The 22,913-nt window shown below is 38.0% G+C and overlaps 1 protein-coding gene across 5 annotated transcripts in view; it reads right to left on the bottom strand.

Annotated features, from left to right (window-relative positions):
- Positions 1-22,913, bottom strand: part of mrvi1 (murine retrovirus integration site 1 homolog) — a 186,934-nt gene that overhangs the window by 1,992 nt on the left and 162,029 nt on the right. For 3 of the 5 annotated variants that reach the window (XM_039763543.1, XM_039763550.1, XM_039763573.1), the window contains 5 exons: positions 18,766-18,815; positions 15,476-15,583; positions 15,081-15,145; positions 10,921-11,040; positions 600-734 (listed from right to left, as the gene is read on the bottom strand). In XM_039763543.1, coding sequence (XP_039619477.1) covers positions 600-734; positions 10,921-11,040; positions 15,081-15,145; positions 15,476-15,583; positions 18,766-18,815 — 478 coding nt within the window. Of the gene's footprint in view, positions 1-599; positions 735-7,960; positions 8,374-8,678; positions 8,839-10,920; positions 11,041-15,080; positions 15,146-15,475; positions 15,584-18,765; positions 18,816-22,913 lie in introns of those variants that run through there. The other 2 variants (XM_039763566.1, XM_039763557.1) reach the window with 2 other exon arrangements.

Raw genomic sequence — 22,913 nt, 5'->3', positions numbered from 1 at the left:
ATAGTTTTGCATACTCAACATTCTGCTATTAACCCTGTTATTTTGGTCAACAGGTGCTGATTTTACCATATTACACACAATTACACAAATCTATTAATCACCAAATAAAGGATGAATTATTAATCTTTTAGAATGACTGTTACTGAATCTAATCTAGTCACTAGATTATCTTTCCAGAATAGAAACTCACAAGAAACAAAATGATGTGAAATTAGTTAAATAAACTTTAACCCTCATATCAAAAATAAAAGAATAAAACCGGGTCCATAAATCATAAAATCTTAATGATTAATTCCTTAAAATTTAAATGCAAGGCCATTGCCAGTGGGAATTAATTACACAACATGCTGGTCCTGCATTTGCAATTACCATTGAAGCTTTTTGCTACTCTTAGCAGTGCATGTATTGCCGTAAGTGAGAAGGTGTGGTAATCTAAAAGGAATACCCTATGAAAATACAGATGGGCAAAAAAAATCAATAGCCTTAAATCAATAACTATTATCACTCAGATGTTTTATTAATAGGAGATGTTACAAAGAAATTTATGTAACCTTCTAAACACACACATAACAAAGGCCTTTCTTTATTTGATGTCCAACCTGTTCTTTATCTGTTCCTTGTTGGCTTCCATTTTATTTTTGTTTTCTTCTAAATCTCTTTGAGTCTCATATTGTTTGTCCTCTTCATCTTTCACTTCCTCCATCTCTTTGCTTCGTTTCAAACCATCTTGGTACCTGAAAATAAGTCAGAACTTCAGACAAAAGTAGCATGCTTTCTAAGGGAGATTACTGTTCTCAACCATATTTTAAGCCCAGAGCATCACTCTTGTACCTACCAACATTCTGGTATTGAGTTAAGCACCCTAGTGTGACACAAAGGACTGTGCCCATCCATACAGGACAGGATGTGAGAGGACACCATAGGGCCTGCAGTAAACTGGCATAGACATTAAGAAAGTCTGCACACTCCACACAGAAAACAACTCGCCTGGGAAAATGAATCCAGAAACCTAACGCTGAGGGGCAGCAGTGCTTAGTCATGGTGCAAATGTTCTGCTCCTTTCTGTAAAGATGATAAATATAACCAACGTGGTATAGCTACAGGAGATGGGATCTAAGCAAAATGAAAAGTATTTTAGAAGCACAGGTTTTTGAAAACTTGTTCCAAGGTGGTTAGATGACCTGAATTACAAGGTACAGTTCCATACATTAGTCCCAATTTATATTTCCTTATTTTAAGATATAATTAAGTTTTCAATACAGTTTTGAGAATGCTATGATATTTTTCTCAATGCAGTAGCTTATACAGAAATGACATCAGTTCTATTCGAAATGTACAGATTTCCCCATGATTCTGATGCTTTTGCTAATGGTAACGTGCATGCAAGGGTTTGCTTTAGGTGTGAAATACAAACCTCAGAAGTCCACCAGCCATCCTCCTCAAGCAAAAAAAATGAGAATTCTTAAATTGTGCCTTTGTAATTTAGAGCTTAGCCAAGAGTGATGTTTTTTATATCAAACATTCGACTTTCTGGTTAGTGCTTGATGTTCTGTTCCTTTTTTGACATCATTGCTGGTTTCAGTTTGGTACCTAGTAGTAGTGTACCTCTGTTTGTATATGAGAGGAGTAAGCGTGGGTGAAAAATAAGGGTGTACATTCTGATACAGACATTATAGCAGGAAATAAGGAAATATGAAAACACGCTTAATAGAATCTGGCCACCCATAAGGGAAAATGCGCAAATAGACTCTGGAGAGACTGAAATATTCCATATTTCAGATGAGTTTAACTCACTTATTTTCCCCCGTGTGTTAGAGATATTTCTAGAAGAACAAAGGATGCTAGAAACATTCATCCCTCCATTATCCAACCCACTATATCCTGACTACAGGGTCACGGGGGTCTGTTGGAGCCAATCCCAGCCAACACAGTGCGCAAGGCAGGAAACAAACCCCGGGCAGGGTGCCAGCCCACAATTTAGGATCGCCAATGCACCTACCCTGCATGTCTTTGGACTGTGGAAGGAAACTTACGCAGACACGGGGAGAACATGCAAACTCCACGCAGGGAGGACCTGGGAAGTGAACCCAGGTCTCCTTATTGCGAGGCAGCAGCGCTACTTCTGTGCCACCGTGCCACCTGCTAAAAATATAAATAAAATATTCAGTAATTACAAAGATATGTATATATACTATATTTAAACTATTGTTAGATATATATGTTATTCACAATAATGGTTGAATTTTGTATCTTGTCTGATAAATATTTTGAACAGAATCTAGAATTAGCTGATTTATTCCACAATTCATTACCACTGATATAGTTCTGACTGACATTAAACTGTGACAAGAGCGACATAATGATGGCATACTGAGAATGTGTACGTTTGGAAACCAAAATAAGGGCAGTTCTAGAAAAATAATTAAGAAGAAACCATTTATAAACGCTAAACTGATGTAGAAAATGCTGTTAATCAAAGCGAGGAGGCCAGCATATTTGCAAGGCTCTCCATAATTGACCAATCTCCAAAGAGCTTGACAATGATGGTTACATCAGCACCTGGATGAGACGGGCTGAAGAAACTGTATTGTCAACACCACCTGGGTTAGCATGTCATTGGGTGTCAATGTCTATACCAGCACTCATAAATATTTTCATGAAAATTACAGGATAACTCAGGGATAGCCCAAATTAGCATTACTTAGTTTCTACTTTTTTGATGTATTTGAACACATCTCTATCCTCATATACAATAGTTCTTTATTTAGTGAGTGGTATTATCTATTCTTGAATTTTGCCTTGTATCTTATACTATTGTATTATATTCCTGAGGCGGCACTCATAGATTGGACATCTAGCTATGTGAAGAGGATTACTTGTGTTCTGTTTGTACATTGTATTTACCCCATTTTGTGACACCCATTGCACACACTACCTACCTGGAAGGGGGTCTCTCTCTACATTGACTTTCCCAAGATTTCTTCCATTGTTGTTTTCCCTACAAGGGATTTTTTGGGAGTTTTTCCTTGTCTTCTTAGGGAGTCAAGGCTGGGGGGGCTGTCAAAAAACAGGGCCTGTTAAAGCCCATTGCAGCATTTATTGTGTGAGTTTAGTCTGTTTAAGAAATAAATTGTTTTTCTTGCTGTTGTTGTAAGAACACGGGGTATGTGCAGTGATGACAAAAGCTCAGTGAATTTGATATTGTATTGTTTCTGCAGCTGGCCATTAGTCCCTCCTTCAAATTATGAAATGCTCCAGAAGTTTGTCTTCTACTTTACAACATCAGAGGATAACTTTAAAGCTTTTTGGTTGAAGGTGAATGGCAGTAAGGGCGTGACTTGAGGGCAGAAAGAGTGGCCATGAGCTGAATGCGATGTGACAAAAAATATTCTGTTATGAGATTCCTCTCATCCTATCAAATTACACTTTCCATTTCAAATGACAGCAGTTCTCTCTGAGTGCATGTTGAACAGCTGTAGAGCTCTACTTAAACTACTTCTCCCATGAGCTACTGCATGCTGCTTGCTGAAATGACTGTAAAATAAAATGTACTGCAACGTTGTAAAATAAAAATCAGGGAATGCAATAATTTACATTTTGCTGATCATCTGGCAATTTTCTTTTGCAATTTTTGGCTGCATTTTTGTCACAAATTGGGTAAATATTTTGTCAAAGTAATTTCAATATAAATGAAAAGCCAATGTAGATTTCCTAAAAATTCCGTTTCAGAGATCTTTACACATCGGATTTACATTATCACATGTATGTTATGGCGCTGCTCGGCAGGTAGGTTTTTTTTTTCTTGAAGGATCTGATGAAAATCCTTATAATTCTGTTTATTACTCCTTCCTCAATTAAAATACTAAATGCAACAAATCTGAGCATAATAAAATGAGATAATATGTTACTTGTAACCACTTTCATTTTTCCACCTTTCCGCTTTCTTAAAAAGGCAACATTCCAAAATAATTGTCAATTAATAAAAACACATATTGCTCATAGAATTCCTTATAGCAAGATATGACTACATGGCTAGGGTTCATGATTTCAATGTCTTTAGAGAAATCCAATGAAATGGTGACATCTTGTGTCAGTGGCACTTCTCATTTCATATTAAACCTGCTATCCAAACCTAGAAGGAAATTACATTTCACACAATTACGTGATAGATTTGGAAAAATTCAGCCTATTCTAAAAAGTCATATGGAAGAGGTGCAAGCAGCACAGGCCCATTATTATAATCATGGTACAACGCTCCGAGAATTCCATCCGGGGGATTGTGTAATGGTGTTGGTTCCCACCTCCCATTCCAAATTACTCGCCCAAATTAAGGAGAGGAAAGGACTTGTCAGCTATTTGGTGAAACAACCCAATCATCGAGCAAGCAAGCAGATTTATCATGTGACCTTGCTGAAGCCGTGGAAGGACAGGGATCCCGATCCCTCCTCCGCTCAGCAACGCTCATTCTTTGCTCTAATAGACACCCTTAATTTCGGTGAGGAATTAGCTTTCAGAAAGAGACGGGAGCTGAAGTCAGCTATCCTGTCTGTTCCAGAAGGGGTGAGTGAGATATCCGGAAGGACTTCTCTGACTGCGCATGACATAAGCCAAGTTTCCATACAGTTCTTTGCGACGCTTTGTTATCGACAAACAGAATATACGTAAAAAAATGTGCGAAATTTGCTGTCTCCAGCCTGTTTCCATCCAACTGGCTTTTTATCGATAAAATGGTGTGTGATGATGTCATCCCCTCCAAAACGAACTGTCGCATAAGTTTTGTTGTATTGCAAAAAAAAAATCTGCCCTTGAGCCATTTCCATGCATAATTTTGTATATGTCGCAAATTATCTACCTTTTGTTTTCCATGTTACACCCCCTCCACTAAACAAAGAAACAAAGAAATGGAGAGATTATTCAGACAGTTTTTTGAAATTTGCCAGCTTACCGTTATTTCAGTTTCACAAATAATTGAAACGACAGCAGAATGAAGCAGTTGCTTGTCTGATAGCCCTAGAGCTCAAAGAAAGTACCCCAGTGCGACGAAACCCACAGGTATGGGAGAGACGACGGAATAAAACCTTCTGGGAGGAGGTGGTGGGGAGACACTTCACAGAAAATCTCTGGCTTCAACATTTTAGAATGACACAGCCGATGTTTGAGATGTTGTGTGGATTCATCAGTCCTGATGTTGCCCCCAAAGCGGATTGCCATCGCCCTTTACAAGCTGGCAACCTGCGCCGAGTATAGAGTAGTTGGAGAAACTTTCGGGGTTAGTAAAACTACCGTCCATCAATGTGTATATGCTGTGTGCACCGCTATTAAAGAAAAATTAATGCGGCGTTATATCAGACTTCCGACTGTAGCGGAGGCCAATGAAATTGCATACCGCAATTCCTTGGTGCATCTTGTGCCACAGATTTATGGTGCGCTAGATGGCACGCATGTGTCTATTCTTCCCCCGACGGAAGGCTACCGCGATTACATTAATCGCAAAGGGTGGCCATCTATTGTTCTCCAGGCCCTTGTTGATGACAGGTGCATGAAACAAGACATTTGCATTGGCACTCCTGGAAGTGCCCATGATGCAGCTGTGTTTGCAGCATCGGATCTGTACAGGTGAGCCTACATTTCAACATCAAAGAAAGTAGAGGTGGAGCTGGAAATCAAGCGAATGCTGGAACTAGGAGTGATAGAGGAAAGTTTTAGTCACTGATCCAGTCCAATCATCTTTGTTACTAAGCCTGATGGCAGTTGGAGGTTTTGCAATGACTTCCGTCAGCTTAACCAAGTCTCCCAATTTGACGCTTATCCCATGCCTCGCAAGGACGACCTCCTTGAAAGGCTGAGCCAAGCAAGGTTCTTGCCCACACTTGACATGACAAAGGGGTACTGGCAGATTCCTTTAACGGATTCCGCAAAGGTGAGGATGGCGTTTAGCACCCCTAGCTATATATATATATTACCCCAAATCTTTTTTGTTGTGTCAAGGCTTGTTTATTTACCACAATTGGTAAATTGAGGAACCAAAAGCTGGACCTAGAAAAAGCCATGACACAACACCCTGAAGAACTTCAACCCTTATGGGAGCAGGTGGGAGAATACTGCACCCAAGTGGCTGGGTATGGGTCGTTTGTGGGGGATTGGAGGAATCTGACACCAGCTCTAGCCCAGTGGCGCAGCATAAAACTGGGTCAGCGGGAGAGAGCAGTGGAGGCCAACAGAATAGGGCCAAGCTCAGAGGGGAACATACATGAGGCTTATTATTACCTTCCCAGGGAAGAGGCCAACCACCTAAACCCCACAGAGGCAGAGCCCTCTGCGAAAGGTGGGGGTGCCCCGGGCCAGCAGGCCAGCAAAATCTTGAAGTGGGGCTTCAATCCCGGGCAACCAACCTCCACCCATGACTTCTGTCTGTGGGGCAAGATCAGGTACTGGCTAAGGCCAGACATCAACAACACCTGAAAAATAGTTGAGCAGGTTCCCTGCTTTCTTTAGGTAAATATCCTCCCTGATTATTTGACCAAGCCAGCCTGGGGACAATTTTTTAAGAATATGAAAGACCTTATCGAGGTCATCGAGGGTCTGCGGGTGGTTTTGAGCCTTGGAGGAACAGAACTGCCTCTTTGTGAAACCTGACATGCAGGTGTCCCAACCCTTGAGCCACGCCTCCTTCTGGAGCAGGCTCTGAGGAACCACGGTGCGGCCCAGCAACGTTTGCCCAAAAACAAGGCAGGGTGATTATGCGCTCTGATTAATCCCCTGTCAGTTTCTCACAACGGTGTGGCAATCTTTAATGGATATAAGGTCTTAACCCTTATGGATTCCGGCAACAACATTTTCATTGTCACTCTCCGCTTAGTGTTACAACACCCGCAACATCAGTTATGAGGGGACTTTAAAGAAGATGACTAAGGCCGTGTTGAAAAACCTCCCGTTTCCTGTGATACTAGGGCAAGACTGGTCTGAGAAGTTTAACACTCTCCACTCCAAAGCAAAACATGGGTCAAGTAATGGAGTGAGACTACATCTCCAGGTGGCTGAGTGAGGGGATTCCCATGATATCACTTCCGGTCCCGCTCCAGAATATGTTTCTTCCACTTCTGCCTGATTGACATCATTTTCTCCATCTGACTTTAAAACCACCTTGCCTGTACTATTGTTTCGGTTCTGTATTGGACTCTTGTCTGGAAAGGCTATTTCCTCAACTTTTGCATCTGCAGCCAACTTCCAAGTATACAGGAGGCTGCCCCAAACATTTTTTACTGTACTAATACTGCCAAATCAGCTGAACTGCTGTTACCATATTTAAAGGTAATGAATTCTGCATGCTTTTTCTTTCAACCTTCACAATTCAAATCAAAGCTCATCATTTGGATGTATGCAAAATTTCTCCTCAATGTAGTCTGACACAGATTTTAATGACTGAGAAAACTCATCAGGACTCTGCAATACAAGGTCAGAGTCTAAATGAAAAGCTGTGGACAGATGCCCTACATTATGCTGCTCTGCGGGTCTGCAGTCAACCACAAAAATCCCAATGCCATTACCTTGGTGTTGTCTAGACTGAAAGATTTCCATGAACAGAAATGGTAAGACACAGGGTTTCACTCAGATTTATCTATTTTTCAGTAAGTATTACTAGACCACTACCAAATATATTCTGGTTAACTTTTCTGAAAGAAAGTGGAGTCTTACTATAAAATAGTAAATGAAGAGGTTATTTCTTGCAGTTGATAAGGATGATGAACATTAAGAAGAAGATCAGAAATAGGTAAGATTGTTGGAAGTAAACATCCCACATGGCTTGTGCTACCTCCTCTGAAGAATGAGCTACAAAGAAGAGCAGAATTGTGGCTTGTGTTATTGCAAAAAAAAACATTGTGACCACGAGGGGGCACCACAGAGCCCCCAAACTTCCAGACCCCAGACACAGCTACACTAAAACAATCCCAGGCGCAAATAAACAGTTTTTATTTACAAAACACCTTTAACAGGCTTCTTTCATTTTATAGAGCCCAATCCAGCACAGTGATATAAATGTTTCCTTCTCCTTTCTGCTTGACTCCTCCAGGCGAGTGTTGTCCAGCTTCTCCCATAACTCCGACTCTCCAGGTTGAGATCAAGCGGAACACAATAGGACTGTCCCACGGAACTACAGGTCCCAGCATTCCTTGTGGTTACCTCCCAGGGAGGCTGTTATCTAGTGTACTGGGGGATAACATATTCAGTAGTGTTCATTTAACTCTGGTCTTTCCATTGCACAGCCTCCTGGCCAGGTAAAAGTACTTGTTCAGTTCTGGCTGGGATGCTGGCCCATGTGTGCCGTCCATTACACCAAAGAGTTGGAAAGGTTGACCATTAGAAATTCAGTCCCTAAGAATATATTTTATATGCCATTAGTTGGTGTCCCTGAGCAAGGCTTTCCTTTGAAATGGCTATCCCAGCTTTCTCCAAATGAAGTATCTAATTAAAACAGACATGCAGACACTCCTACTTGTGCCCATTCCAAAACTGTTACATAAGGCACAAATTAATGAAAAGCATGTTTATACATCTGTTCTTTTATTTGAAATTTGCCCAAATAATATTAGAAATAATAATAATTAAAAAATCAGAAATTAATAGAAAAAATATAAGTAGAAATATTTATATTTAGGAAAAATGGATGGAAGAAATAATATAAAAACAGCTATTTTAAAGAGACATGTATATGCTAAAAAGTCCAACGTATTTTGGGAATAAATTGTACTGTTAGAAATACATCACAATTACAATGAAAGAACTCCTTACAAAAAGAACTATCTTACATTTATAAAACAAAATCAGTGCAAATGTTCCCTGAAAGACATATTTGAGGTTTGGGAGAGAGGGAGAGAAAGAGAGAAAGAGAGTATATATTACTACTCATTTCAGGTAACACACACTTAATGTAAATAACAGACGTAGTTCCTCCAACTCAGGAAAGGCTCTAGCTGTCCTACAATCCTGTCCTGAATAAGCAGGTTAGGAAAATGAATGGATGGGTTGGTGGGTTCATCTAAATCTCTTCATTTTGCCGGAGCTATTAATTAGAAGAAAGGTATAATAAAATAACTATCATTGGCTAACATGATAGTTATTTGAAATTATGGTCATAGATGTAATTAGTACAAACCCAGCCACAAGGGATACACAAACCAGTGTATTTCTTCGTGCCGGTCCCATGCCTGGATAAATGGAGAGGGTTACGTCAGAAAGGGCATCTGGTGTAAAATTTTGCCAGATCAACATGCGGAAAACAATACAGATTTCCACACTGAATTGGTTGAGCCCCAGGTTAACAATGACCACCACCAGTACTGTTAGCCAACAGGGTGCTGGCGGAAATTGGGCTGAAGAAGGAGAAGAAGAGGGGGGGACGTGTCCGGAGGCAGGAGGAGAGGAAGAATGTATAGGTGGAACTGAGGGTAGGCACTTTGAATGTTGGCAGTATGACTGGTAAGGGGAGAGAGTTAGCAATGATGGAGAGAAGGAAGGTTGATATATTGAGCATGCAAGAGACTAAATGGAAGGGGAGTAAGACCAGGTGGATGGGAGGAGAAATGGGATAGGGGTTATTCTGAAGGAACAATATGTCAAGAGTATCTTGGAAGTGAAGAGAATGTCAGACAGAATAATGATTATGAAGCTGGAAATTGAAGGTGTGGCGATGAATGTTGTTAGTACATATGCCCTGAAAGTTGGGTGTACGATGGATGAGAAAGAAAATTTCTGGAGTGAGTTGGATGAAGTGATGGACAGTGTACCCAAGGGATAAAAAGTGGTGATTGTAGCAGATTTCAATGGACATGTTGGTGAAGGGAACAGAGGAGATGAGGGGGTGATGGGTAGGTATGGTGTCAAGGAGAGGAATGAAGAAGGTCAGATGATACTGGATTTTGCAAAAAGGATGGACATAGCTGTGGTGAATATGTATTTTAAGAGGAGGGAGGAACATAGGGTTACGTACAAGAGTGGAGGAAGATGCACACAGGTAGATTACATCCTATGCAGAAGAGTCAACCTGAAGGAGATTAAAGACTGCAAAGTGGTGGCAGGGCAAAGTGTAGTTAGGCAGCATAGGATGGTGGTCTGTAGGATGATGTTGGAGATCAAGAAGAGGAGGAGAGTGAGGGGAGAGCTAAGGATCAAATGGTGGAAGCTGAAAAAGGAAGACTGCAAAGATGTGCAGCAGGTTATGGTCATAAAGGATAAAGACGGAAATGTACTCACAAGCGAGGAGGGTGTGTTGAGAAGATAGAAAGATTATTTTGAGAGGCTGATGAATGAAGAGAATGAGAGAGAGAGAAGGTTGAATGATGTGGAGATAGTGAATCAGGAAGTGAAATGGATCAGTTACTGTATCTGTCCAAATCCTGAATAAGTCAGAATGAGGTGCAATAATTTGCTACATCCTATTCATCATTTACAACATCATACAGCATTGCTAATTTCTTTTATTTTCCCAACTCACTTCTTTGATGATTTTTTACAAAATCACCATTTTGTTAAGGTTAATTATAAGAAATCTTTACACTGTGTCATCTGAGGGAGTTGTAGAAGGTACAACTTGGCATTTGTCTGGAAAATGAAAATATAGATAAATGAAAATTTTATGGAAGATGGTCAGGGTTTGGAAGTTCGAAGAAACAGACTAAGATCTATCAACACAGAAATCCTTCATTCTTGATATTCTTCAGGAATATAACAGATTTGCCCAGGACTTTTTAATTAAAAAATAAAATAATGTAGTAGACACCCATATTCATATCCATAATCATATTGTATGTACTGTAAATATATTCAAGGTATGAGCACTAAAGAAGCATTGATCATCACACTGAAATAAGTGATGTTATTAACATGTTCAGGGTTTATTGCAAGAATTAGTCCCAGACTCACCCCTTATTGTACGCATCATCTTCAATCTTTGCCTTTATTTCTAATGGGATGTCTTCCTGATTCTTTGATGATGAAGAGGAAGAGAAATTATCCACTTCTTGATGCTCGCTTGGTTTTCCACTGTATTTGAAGGAAGGAAAACTAATTATTTCTTAATGAATTACCAAGCAGCAATATGAGAATGTTTTTAAGCTGCCAAACATAAACAAATAGGGGAAATGTTCCATCTTTAAGAAAGAGGGACTGTCTCATAGGAAGCATGTTTTTGTTATTAAAACTGCAGACAGGGCAATACAAATTTTTCATTGTACTTCTTTTATTCAATTAATACTATAGTAGAAAGTGCAGGAATGTGGTAAAGTCATGAGCTCTGCTGCCTCACATCTTTAGGAATCTGTGATTGAATCACGTCACACTCACTACCTGTCTGAAGTTTGCATAAGACCCTTGTGTTTGTAGGGTTACATTGGCTGTCAACTCTAAATTGGCCCTGTAGGAGTGAGTGTTATATGTGTGATTTGGCTGTGTTACCCTGAAATACAAGGCAGCAGTTCTGTCAGGTTTCTGAGCCAACTGAGTACTAAACATTTTTCTCCATACCGTTTACTAGCTCTTTGTTAGCTCAGTGTTGGGCCAGCGTTCATGTCAGTCTACTTACAGTTTGAGGTGGACAGGGAGAAAGCCATTCATAAGATTCAACCATAACACAATTGTAAGTTAGTTCTTTTTGGGGCTGTTATAGGTCCTGTCAGGAGTTTTAATACTATATGCTATTGATGTTAAAGAAAAATGTTCAGTGGCATGCTTCTACAAATAGTTTTTCGTTTCTGTTGGATCATAAAATAAAACAATGCATTTTTGATTATGAAATATTTACTAATTCAATTACACTAGCTTGAAAAGACAAATAAGAATAATTGATTCTAATCCCCTACAAGGTTCGCCAGCTAGCACTAGAATCCCTGAACCCTATGAAAAAACTCATAATCCCAGGCCTCCTTAAATTCCTTTGCACCTCTTCTCATCAGCGTCTTTTGTTTTACAAATGTGTTGATCAGCACAAGCAGCAAGCAGCCTGCTATCCAACATAAAGAGGAGCTTAAGTCAGCCGCAAAATTCTCAGAGCTCAAGTGTGTTTATCTGGGTGTGAGGTGCCTGGAGTTGTATAGGGTAAATAATATATCATTATTTGGAATACATACATTTCATGTGTGTTCCGTCTCTACAATGTTCTGTGTAAATGTATGATGACAGGAAATGCGAGGCAGGAAATGCTGAACACATGCCTAACACAGAAACTTTTACCATGTTATACTAATAATGTTGTGATATGTATCATGTATGAAGACTTTAGACTAAATATCAAATAAACATGTTTGCTTTTATGCAATTATTCATTAAATTAACATGATATTGTCAATGAATTAAAATCCCAAGCTCAAATGTCAATCAACAGAAAGTTTATACATATTCTTGGATGGTGCAGAAATAAGAACTTCTGCCTTATAACCCAAAGGTTCTGGGTTCGAGTCTGGATGTTTTGAGTAGTGAGTTGCTATTATTATTACTATAATAAAAACATACATTTATTTGATTTGAGTCTGTAACACCTGGTGTAAATTTTGGCTACTTGTAAAAGTTAGTGCTTTTTTTAATATTCAGTTTTATTCTGTCAATGACATTCATGTGGTACAACGAACTTGCCTCTGCCTCTCTGAGTTGATGGCATTTATCTACATTTTTTTCACAAGAGCAGTGATGACTACAGTTGGTGCTGTGGTTGATGCCTGCTCAAAACTATTTGTTGTACCGGCAATCAAAGATATGATGTCCCGTGACCACTATCAGACTACCATGCAACATTTGCGCTTTGTCAACAAAGACACCCATGCAGAATGTATGAAAAACTACAGATTTCCTGCAATTTAGGACATCTGCCAACGTTTTGTTGAAAACTGTGTTTTGAGTTACAACCCAGGGCAAAGACTTTCTGAGTCTGTGGTCATAAAGGTGACAAGGAGAGTTGTGTTGCAGTGCTGCAGTCTATTAGCCAGCGAAAGCGCTGCAAAGAAGCTGTCTGTTATTACTGTTCTGCCTTTGTCCGGGAATGGCTCCATAAGCTTTAGGAAGTGTGTGTGTGTGGGGGGTGGGGTTATGGGGGCAGTTGGGAAATGGGGTTGTTGGGATATCAGGCTTTTTTCAAGTTTTTTTTGTAGGCTTCAGGGATTGTAGTGCTAGTGGTCATTTTCTGAGGCCTTTAACACTATCCAATTCACACTGTACCACTATCTGGCATTATCTGCTGTAGCTGTTGTGAACTGCAGTATCACTTTATACAGTTGAGTGTTGTCATAGGCTAACCCATCCAGATATCATGGCTACAATTTCCAGGATGGCTTTCAGTAATATATTTAGCCATTCTCCTGGTAATCTGTAATTGCTTGGTCATTGATTGCTCTAATTGCTTTGATTTGTTTTTGATTATCTCAGATCACTTTTGTTCTATTAGGGTTGCCTCTTATTAGTTGAGTGTAATCCTGTTTGCTTCTTATTATTGCTTGTGTCAATTTGTTTTTTACCCATTGCTTTTTTTAAGTATAACTTTAGTTTAGTGTTTAGTGCTGTCTTCTGTGTTCAAAATGTCCATTTGCTTGTCAAATACTTATCCATTTGGCATACAGAAGAAAGTGAAGACCTGACAAGTGTTGGCTTAGCTTACAGTTATACAACAGTGCAATTCATGCTGGTAGACCTCAGTCCTGGTAGGGAAGCAACTCACCTAGATAGACTTTCCCCAGGGTAAATAGTAATTTGACATTGTATAATTAGTGTCCTACAGTTTAGAATAAAGGAACACAACAAAATAGAGGATGCATTTTGCACCTTGGAAGAGGTCAGAGTACTTCCTTTAGTATTAGTGGCAGCGTGCAGTGCTGATTAGTCAAAAAGCAGTCAAGAGTGCTGTGAACAGTGTTACCCCTGCCAGTGACTCTTGAATAGAAGTGAAAACCCAAAAATGATTATAAATTATAATCTGCCAAAAAATCTGAAAAAAGTTGAAAGGCAAAGGATTATAGCTTGGTGGGAGGAAGAGTAATGAGATACAGAAAGTGAAAGAGACAAAATAAAAAAGAGAGAGAGGGAGTTTAGATTTTGGAAGAAAAGGGAACTGGAAAAAGTTAAGGGAAAAATACACCTGTTATATTCTATATATTATATTATATAACAGAAAGAGCACTGTTCCTATAAAAGTACAGTAGGCTAAGAAGGTTTCATAAATATACACTGTTTTCTGCACGGTTTGTTTGCTTTAGTATATCCATATTACCCTAATATTGTGTTCATTTATACATAAACAATCCTTTTGAGTTAGTTTATGGAGTGGAGTGAGGACATCCACTCACTATATAAAATGGGAAAACATGAATGGTTGGTAAGTCTTCAGTGCAGATGATTATAAGGCAATGACACCTCACTGTTTCCTCTTAGCTGATACCAGGATTATCTTGCCTCCATATTGTCACTTCCTATTGCCTAGATGTTTTGGTTACTTTTAGAACATATTCTCTTTGAAATGCCAATAAACTTATAAAAATGGTAAGGGTCCTATTTGTATCCATTTTACAGATATAATTTTGAGGATGACTAAAGTGTAAGTTTTCTCACCTAACTATGACACTGACAATGGTTATTATACCAAGATTTAATCTGTCAATGAGTAACTGATGTTCCCAAGATACAGTGCATATAAAGAGCATTATTTTTTGTTTTATATTTATTTATATTGTGTTATGTATTCATTTAGACTATTTTGTTGAGATCTGTTTTCAGTTTTACATAAATCCATTTTTTCTGTTGATCATTGTCAAAAATGCCATATTGAATCTACTTTTTGTTTGACATTTATAAAAATTAATGTATAAAATCTTCTATAGGCTGAGCATTTTTATAGGGACTGTAAACTATTGTGCACTTTTTAGTTCAGACTCCATTTGTCAGGTACTGAATATAATAGGAGTGTATTGGTCAGTGCTGCTGTCTCACAGCTCCAGCATCATGGGTTCTAGTCTCAGCACAGGTACTATTTGTGAGTACTTAAAATGAAAGAATGAATGAATGAATATCTTTACTCCATTGTTCTAGAAGTAAAAATAACTTACTTTTCATGTAATGGTGCAGATACTTGGCTTGTGGGTCCTATACTTTTTCCAGGTGATGTTTCATACTAAAAACAAAACAAAGGTTACAAAAGGAGAAAGTGCACAGTGAGACAGTCAGACGCATATTTCACTGGGCTACTTAAAAAACCTAGTTAAGGACTCAAATAATATACAGTGTTTTATCACTTATAAGAATGACTTTAACCAGAAAAATGTTTTAAAATAAAATAATAGATATGTTAGATTTAACAGATAGCAGCTCTTTTATTCAGCCACCACCATTACAGTGCTAAACCACTTATTTCTAGAACATTGACCACTGACAGGGATGGCATACATGTGTTAGAAGTGAGGGTGAATAAAAGCAGAGTAATATTTCATGAGTTCTTGCATACCAGAGGTGATAATGAAGGGATTGTGTTAACCGAAGTAGGCTGCACAGGAATATTCAGCATATTGAATTTAGGAACCACTGCAACACTGACTCTTCGTCGAGGTAAGGCCTAAAAAAGAAAGGGAAAGTAAACTGTAATGGAATATTTGCAAGTAAATGAAGTAATCATCATGTATTTTTTAATAGTTACTGCTTTTTTAAAAAATTATCTTTATGAAAGACAATCTCATCAGATGATGAAACTTTAGACAAACTGAGGGACAACTAGCTAAGGAAGTAAGTACAACAAAATTTTCTGAGGAAAAAATAAAACACTTCAATGTGCTAAAAAAAATTACGTATTTTTGTCAAGTACAGTGGCTATTCTTGCATGAGTAAGATAAATATTAAATTAAAAAGATATTTTTCAAAAGAGAATATGGATGCAAGAAGTGAATTTTATTAAAAACAATCCTAAAATGTGTGTTAGGTCTGCTTTCATCCTGGTGCTCGAACATGTGCATAATTATATTTTTGGGGAAGAAACATAGATTTGACTCCTCTAGTTAGGCTGTCTTCCTACTGTAAATAGATCTTTTCCATTCAAAAATATTAAGTGTTTTGTGGTCTATGTATTTAAAGGATAATCTACAATAGCACTCTACTGCTTTTTAGGACCTCAAAGTTTGCTGGCTGGGCTGCCTTATTTGTGTTTAAATCTGCTTAAAAACTAGGTACTCAATGCACAAAAATTACAATCTTCTATTCAGTACTCTACTCTAGATAAAATTCAGCCCTAAATGCACTACAAACCTGGGAAAAGATAAAGAAATAAACGGTTAACCATTATCATACCCTTATGTATAATGGGTCATTGTGTTGAACATGAAATGTGAACATTAGAAGCATTCCATATTTAACAGGCCATTCAGAGCAATAAAACTTGACAATCCTATCCACTTAATTTCTCCAAAATAATAAGTATTGAAGGTCTTTAAAATCCTGCTCTCTACCATTCTAATTAGTAATTTATTCCATTTTTCTATGGTTCTATGTGTGAAGAAAAACTTCTTAACAGTTACATGATATTTAATCTTAACAAGTTTCCAGCTGTGTCCCTATGTTCTTGTTGAAAAAACAAATTTTAAGGTAACAGCTTGGTAACTATGTTTTTGCATACACACTCTGCCTAAAAACTGTTCAGTATATTATAATACAGTCACTACAGCCTCTATCTATTAAATTCTATCCTGGTTATATCAAATATCAAAGCTAGACAGGCTTCCCTCGTTGTTGATGTTTTAAAATACTTTGTTAAAAAACAGTCACTGGTTTTGTGCATAAACATTTGCTCATTGACTCCACTATTTGTAAATGTAGTGCAGTTAAAATTGAAGTTATTAAAATCCCCCATGAAAATAATCTTCCTCTCTAAACTCACCTCTTTAATATTGAAAATGAATTGAATTGAATCCAATTCTAGATGCAAGCAGCTTGTAATGTACTACTTATCTTACTTTGGCTTCTCAACTGAGGTACAGAAGTTACTTTATATATTTATTATTAAACTACTGTGCATCCTTTCATGTGGAGTTCTAAACCTGGACCGTCTTAAACGGCACATAAACCTAAGCTCCTTTATCCTACACCAAAATTTGAGCCACATGTTAAACCTTATAATTTCCTCTGTCTTTTCTGGAATGACATGTGACACAGGCAAGACTTTGGAAAAGACCGCCTTGTCAGTTATTCTCCTATGCTTGGCACCTAACTCCTTAAATTTGGACTGCAGAACTAATAGTCTGCCCTTGTAATTTTTTCCAAGGTGGACAATGACTAAAGAAATCCACCCCTGCTCTGGTCTTGAGCCTGTCCACCCTTTCAAGAAGGTCTTCCACCTGTACACCTGGAAGGCAACACACCATGCAAGACTCTCCATCTCTGAAGAAAATGACATCTCAATCCCCCTAATGACTGAACTGCCCACTATCAATACCTCTCTTTCTGAGGACATGTTTAGTGGTGACCAGTTGGTCCTCCCCGTACCTGCCAACAACCACTGAGTTATAAAATTCACAGTACAGATGGCAAAGGTCCTGAAAAAATCTCCAGCTCTGTCCAAATCACTTGTATTAAAATGTAAAACAAAAGAAGAGTAGAAAGAGAGGCAGGTATCATTTGCAAATGTATTAGGTTATAGTAAGCACAGATTGAGATTTAGAAAAATGCCTAACAATAGTTAAAAAGGGGCAATAACAAATGCCAAAAGGCAGCTTAAGAGAAATGCATCTGGTACTCCACACTACTGTATCCCAAAAGATTTATCATATTCATAGTTGAACAAAAGATGAAGAATATTTGAGGAGGGGAAACATTATACAATAAACAATATAATACTGTACAATGGAATTAGCAAAACAATTCATTTTAACACTAATGAAGGTCAATATATGTAGTATGCATACCTAGTCAGGATGTATAAAGCAGTTGTTGGTTGATTAAACATTAGAATGGGTAACATTCATGCTTTAATCAACTTTGACCATTATTGATATTGCCAGATATAGTGGTTACACAATTTTAGAAACAGATGCAATCCTGCAATCTCAACATTTTAACATTTCTATACTTTGCAAAGATTGACAAAATAAACAAGAATATATACTGAGTATCAATTTTATGGAAGAAAACAGCCTGTTAATAACAGAGGCAAGAAAAAAAAGGCTAACATTGTTCAAGTTAACAGCAAGGTCACAGACAGTTGCTTAATAGCTCTTTATAACAGAGGTGTGCAGAAGGACATCACTGAATGCATTGGACAACAAAGAAGATGGTTTTCAGCACCTGCAGACTATGCAGGGTTCCACACTGTTTAACAAAAACAGCAAAAGTGTCCTGTCCAGTACAAGATAGGCCTAAATAATATAGTGGCCTCAGATTGTTTAAGTAGAATGTTTGGTCATTGTAATGTTTTGTCAAACAACAGTTGGCCATGTCAGTGTGAAGTAAGATTGGCAGTGTTGAGAAGCAAGCTATTTGCATTAATGGGTAGGCATACTGCACCTAATACAACAGCTTTCTAAATATTTTATTTTGCGAAAACTGACAGAAAGGAATATTGTGTTTTTCCAGTTGTTGAAACCCCCATATGGCAATTTAGACCCTGACATGGAACTTAATTTCGGCAGTAAAATTATGTATTTCATTAGGATCAAGAGACTAATAAAAAGCCTAACTTTTCACAATATATGCAATTTTCTAAGGAAATACATTTGTAAATAATGCTGTTTTAGACGTTAATAATTCTGTTACCTTTCCTAGTGTTAAAGACATAGATCTTGCAGTTCTGGGAATTCCATCATCTGTAGTAAAAGCATAAATTAGAAAATGAAAAATTATTTATTTTATTTAGTTAGCTACATCCATCAGCAAAGAAAAGTATAGCTTTGTCTTTTGTCCTTTAGTGTAGTTATATGTAGAAATCACTGTTTGTCTTACAACTGTACCATTTCATGGGTTGCTCTTATCTTCCTCAGTATTCTAAACAATTTGACATGTGACTTTGGACAAAGGAATAATTTAAATATATGTTAACGCAATGTAGTTCTGAGGAACATGATCAAATTATTTTGAGGGAAATTCAGTTTTGGATGCCTAGTCTGTGCACTGTGGTGGACTAGTGCCCAATCCAGTACAGATCTTTACCTTGCACCCAATACTCCATGAGAGACTCCCTGTGTCATAACCCTTAGATTTGATTAAGAAGATTCATAAAATTGACAAATGAAAATATAACAAACTTCTATTTAATACAATGAAAAGGATACACGATTGATGTTTTAAGTATTTTTGACATTTTCTTTGGTATGCTACTAAATGACAATTATTATTCATATTTTTATTTATTCTGTCCCACAGTAGTGTAGTAGTAGTTGTAACTGAAATTGTGTCTAAATGTTCTCCATGTGATTGTATGGTGGACTGCTGCATTTTGTATATTAATTTTTCATATTATACTGTCACAGTGTTTTATATTCTGTGGATTTTATTGTGCAGTATTTATGAATAAATATTATTACAATGCTATAATTTTGCTAAAATAAGAAATTAACCATAAGTGCACTGAAATTAGTAAGGCGGTAAGACAACACAGTGATTTAACACCATTATTTCACAACTCATTACTTCAAATTGTACCAATTATTTTCCTGCATAATTCCATGCTACTCCTTAGTTTTAGACATGCATTGCCATCAGAAACAGATACGTTTTTGATCACTGGATTTGATGTTGTCCTATGATAGTGAAGTGGAGAGGTCTGGGGAGGAGTAATTTTTTGATTCTGGTAGTTCACATTTTCATCCCTTCCAACTACTGCATTTGCACAGTTTGATTACAGGCTAACCCACTTCTGCAGAGATTTGACCAATGCTGTACTGACTCCCAAAAACTTCAAAAACACTCCCACCAATAATTACACATATTAAAACAATATTCAGAAAGCACTATGATAACAAAGATGTTTTCCTTTAATAGACAAAGAAAATGTGTGTTCCTCTTTCAAAGATATGTGTTATGAATAAGAGGGCTGCGGTTCAATCTTGGGTAGGAGGTGAAGCATAATGGGCTCTACAAATAAGACCAGTTTTGTTTTCAAAATTGTTACTTTATGTAAAGGTGATGCAGCATCTTTGGGCCAGGGTACTGCCTCTGTGTCTTCATTTACTGGACTGCTGAAAGCTTCCCTTCCTCTGTGTGTCATGTCTGCTTTTGTTTGGGTCTGAGTGAAGGTCAAATTACAAGGCACTCTTTAAGAACAGATCACTTGGAGTGAAGTTCAAAGTGATTGTGTTAGATTTGTTTGTGTGTGCCAGCCCTGTATCACCACTGCCACCAAACAGAACCACCAAGCCAGGCCTTTCCACTCCCTTCTGACACATTCTTCTAGTTTAATTACCATGAAAGAGATGAAGCAGGGAGGGAACATGCCTTACTTTTCATTGCTAATATAAACGTTTCCAGGTCTCTTAAAAAATATTGGCTTTCCTGCCTGCTAAGAGTCCCACTTTAAACTTCCATATTTCAACATTCTGGCAATTACTGTATGAATGACAATTACAATATAGTGTGCTTCTGCTTCTAAAGCATGTTACAGACATGGAATGCTCACTATATGGAACTGATATGATGATGCTGTGTGTTTGTCTTCCTGATTGACCAATTATGTTGGTAAGAAACCACAGTTGAGTAATTTTATGCATTATAAGGTTATATGCTTTCTAAGTGCTTTGCCTGATTCACAATCAACCACTCCTCACAATTTTCTCTTGAATCAAGCAGGAATACATCCCTAGTGAAGAGTGCTGTGTGGGATTACACAGCATTAAAATTTTTAGTTCCTTTGACCATATGGGTACTGTACAGTTTATTAGAGACTTTTTAGGCATTCATTTTTAAATCTGCTTTTTTAAATTTAGGGGTTGTAGATGTGGGTAGCACGGTGGCACAGTGGTAGCGCTGCTGCTCTTGCAGTTAGGAGACCTGGGTTCACTTCCCGGGTCCTCCCTGCGTATAGTTTGCATGTTCTCCCCGTGTCTGCATGGGTTTCCTCCCACAGTGCAAAGACATACAGGTTAGGTGGATTGGCGATTCTAAACTGGCCCTGGTGTGTGTCCTGCGGTGGGTTGGCATCCTGCCCAGGATTGGTTCCTGCATTGTGCCCTGTGTTGGCTGGGATTGGCTCCAGCAGACCCCTGCGACCCAGTGTTTGGATTCAGCGGGTTGGAAAATGGATGGATGGATTGTAGATGCACAACTATTTCAGCAGCACTGGGCACAAGAGTATTACTAGTCCTGGAGGGGTAGCCACTTCATGACAGGCATAAGATTTAGAGTTGCCAATAACCTAAAATATAGATTTTTGGAAGGTGTGAGGAAAATCCAAGTGTCTGGAGTTTGCACAGAAAAAAAGGGTGCATACTCTGTACCAGCTGTGTCAAAACTGGAATTCAACTTGATCTTCTGGCGCTGTGAGACAGAAACATTAACTATAGTGCCAAAGAATTATATTTTCTCCAATATGAAAATGTTTGGTTATCCAAACATTTTGTCTCCATATATCACTGCTACTGTTGTTTCACCCCAGTGTAACTGTAATTTCTTGTTTTTTGCAGTCAAGAGTAAAATTCAGTTGGGTAGGCAGTTGTTATATCCTAAAAGTATGTGGGTAGGACAAGATTACTGTAAACAAACCTGTACCACAGATACATGTGAAAATCAAAACAGGGTTTGTGTCCTGTTAGCTTCTATCATGTTCTTGCAGTCAAGTCTGCTTAAATATAATAATAATAATAATAATAATAATAATAATAATAATATAATTTTGCTTACTATACATTTGAATTGCCAACCTGCACAGACATTTATGTGGGCATGGTAGGCGCACCTAAAAGGCTACAGTCAGTGTAAACATACAGTATAACATACTGTATATGTAATTCTATATTGTATTCAGTCTTCATTGTTTGGCTGCTCCTGTGGATCATCTGTTTCTATATTCTCATCTCACTCACCACATCCATACACCTCCACTTAGGCCTTTCTGTTTTCCTCTTGCTTGGTAGCTCTATCCTTAACATCATGCTCCCAATATACCCAGCATCTCTCCTCTGCAAATGTCCAAACCATTGAAGTCTCGCCTCACCGGCTTGTCTCCAAATTGTCCAACCTGAGCTGACCCTCTAATGTACTCATTCCTAATCCTATCCATACCTCATCACACCCAATGCAAATCTTAACATCTTTAACTCTGCCACCTCCAGCTCTGTCTCCTGCGTTTTGGTCAGTACCACCGTATCCAACCCATATAACATAGTTGGTCTCGCTACTGTCCCTGTTCCCTTCACCAACATGTCCATTGAAATCCACTCCAATCACCACTCTCTCTTCCTTGGGTACACTCTCCACCACTTCATCCATCTCACTCCAGAAATACGGACAACAATGTATTCAATATGTTACAGAATTAGTGTGCAAATCCACAGCAAAAACACATACTTTTCATAATAAAAGGGATCAACATTTTCTGATCTTTTCTCCTTGTACTAGTGCCAAACCTAATTCCTTATCTTAAAAATGTGTTAACCTTAAAAACCTGCAGTCCACTTGCTAATTAAAATGACACTGACATAAAAATTTTGTTTTGTAGTGGCTAATGTATGGCCCACTGTAATGGCAAAAGAAAGACTGACAGTCTGTGATATGTGAGTAAATAATCAGACTGGAACACAATTAAAGATCAATGCCTGTTTTAATTGAAGTACTTTTACTTTAAATGAATTCTAATTTTGGAGCAAATTGTTATTATTTTTACAGTTTTTTTTTACATTTTTACATCTGCACTTTTTGTCATAAACTGATGACTACTTTGGATCAGAATAATACTACATTTTTAATAATTT

This window comes from Polypterus senegalus, chromosome 1 (genome assembly GCF_016835505.1).
Source record: "Polypterus senegalus isolate Bchr_013 chromosome 1, ASM1683550v1, whole genome shotgun sequence".
NCBI classification, from domain to species: Eukaryota; Metazoa; Chordata; class Cladistia; order Polypteriformes; family Polypteridae; genus Polypterus; species Polypterus senegalus.
This window is presented reverse-complemented; position numbering and strand designations above follow the sequence as displayed.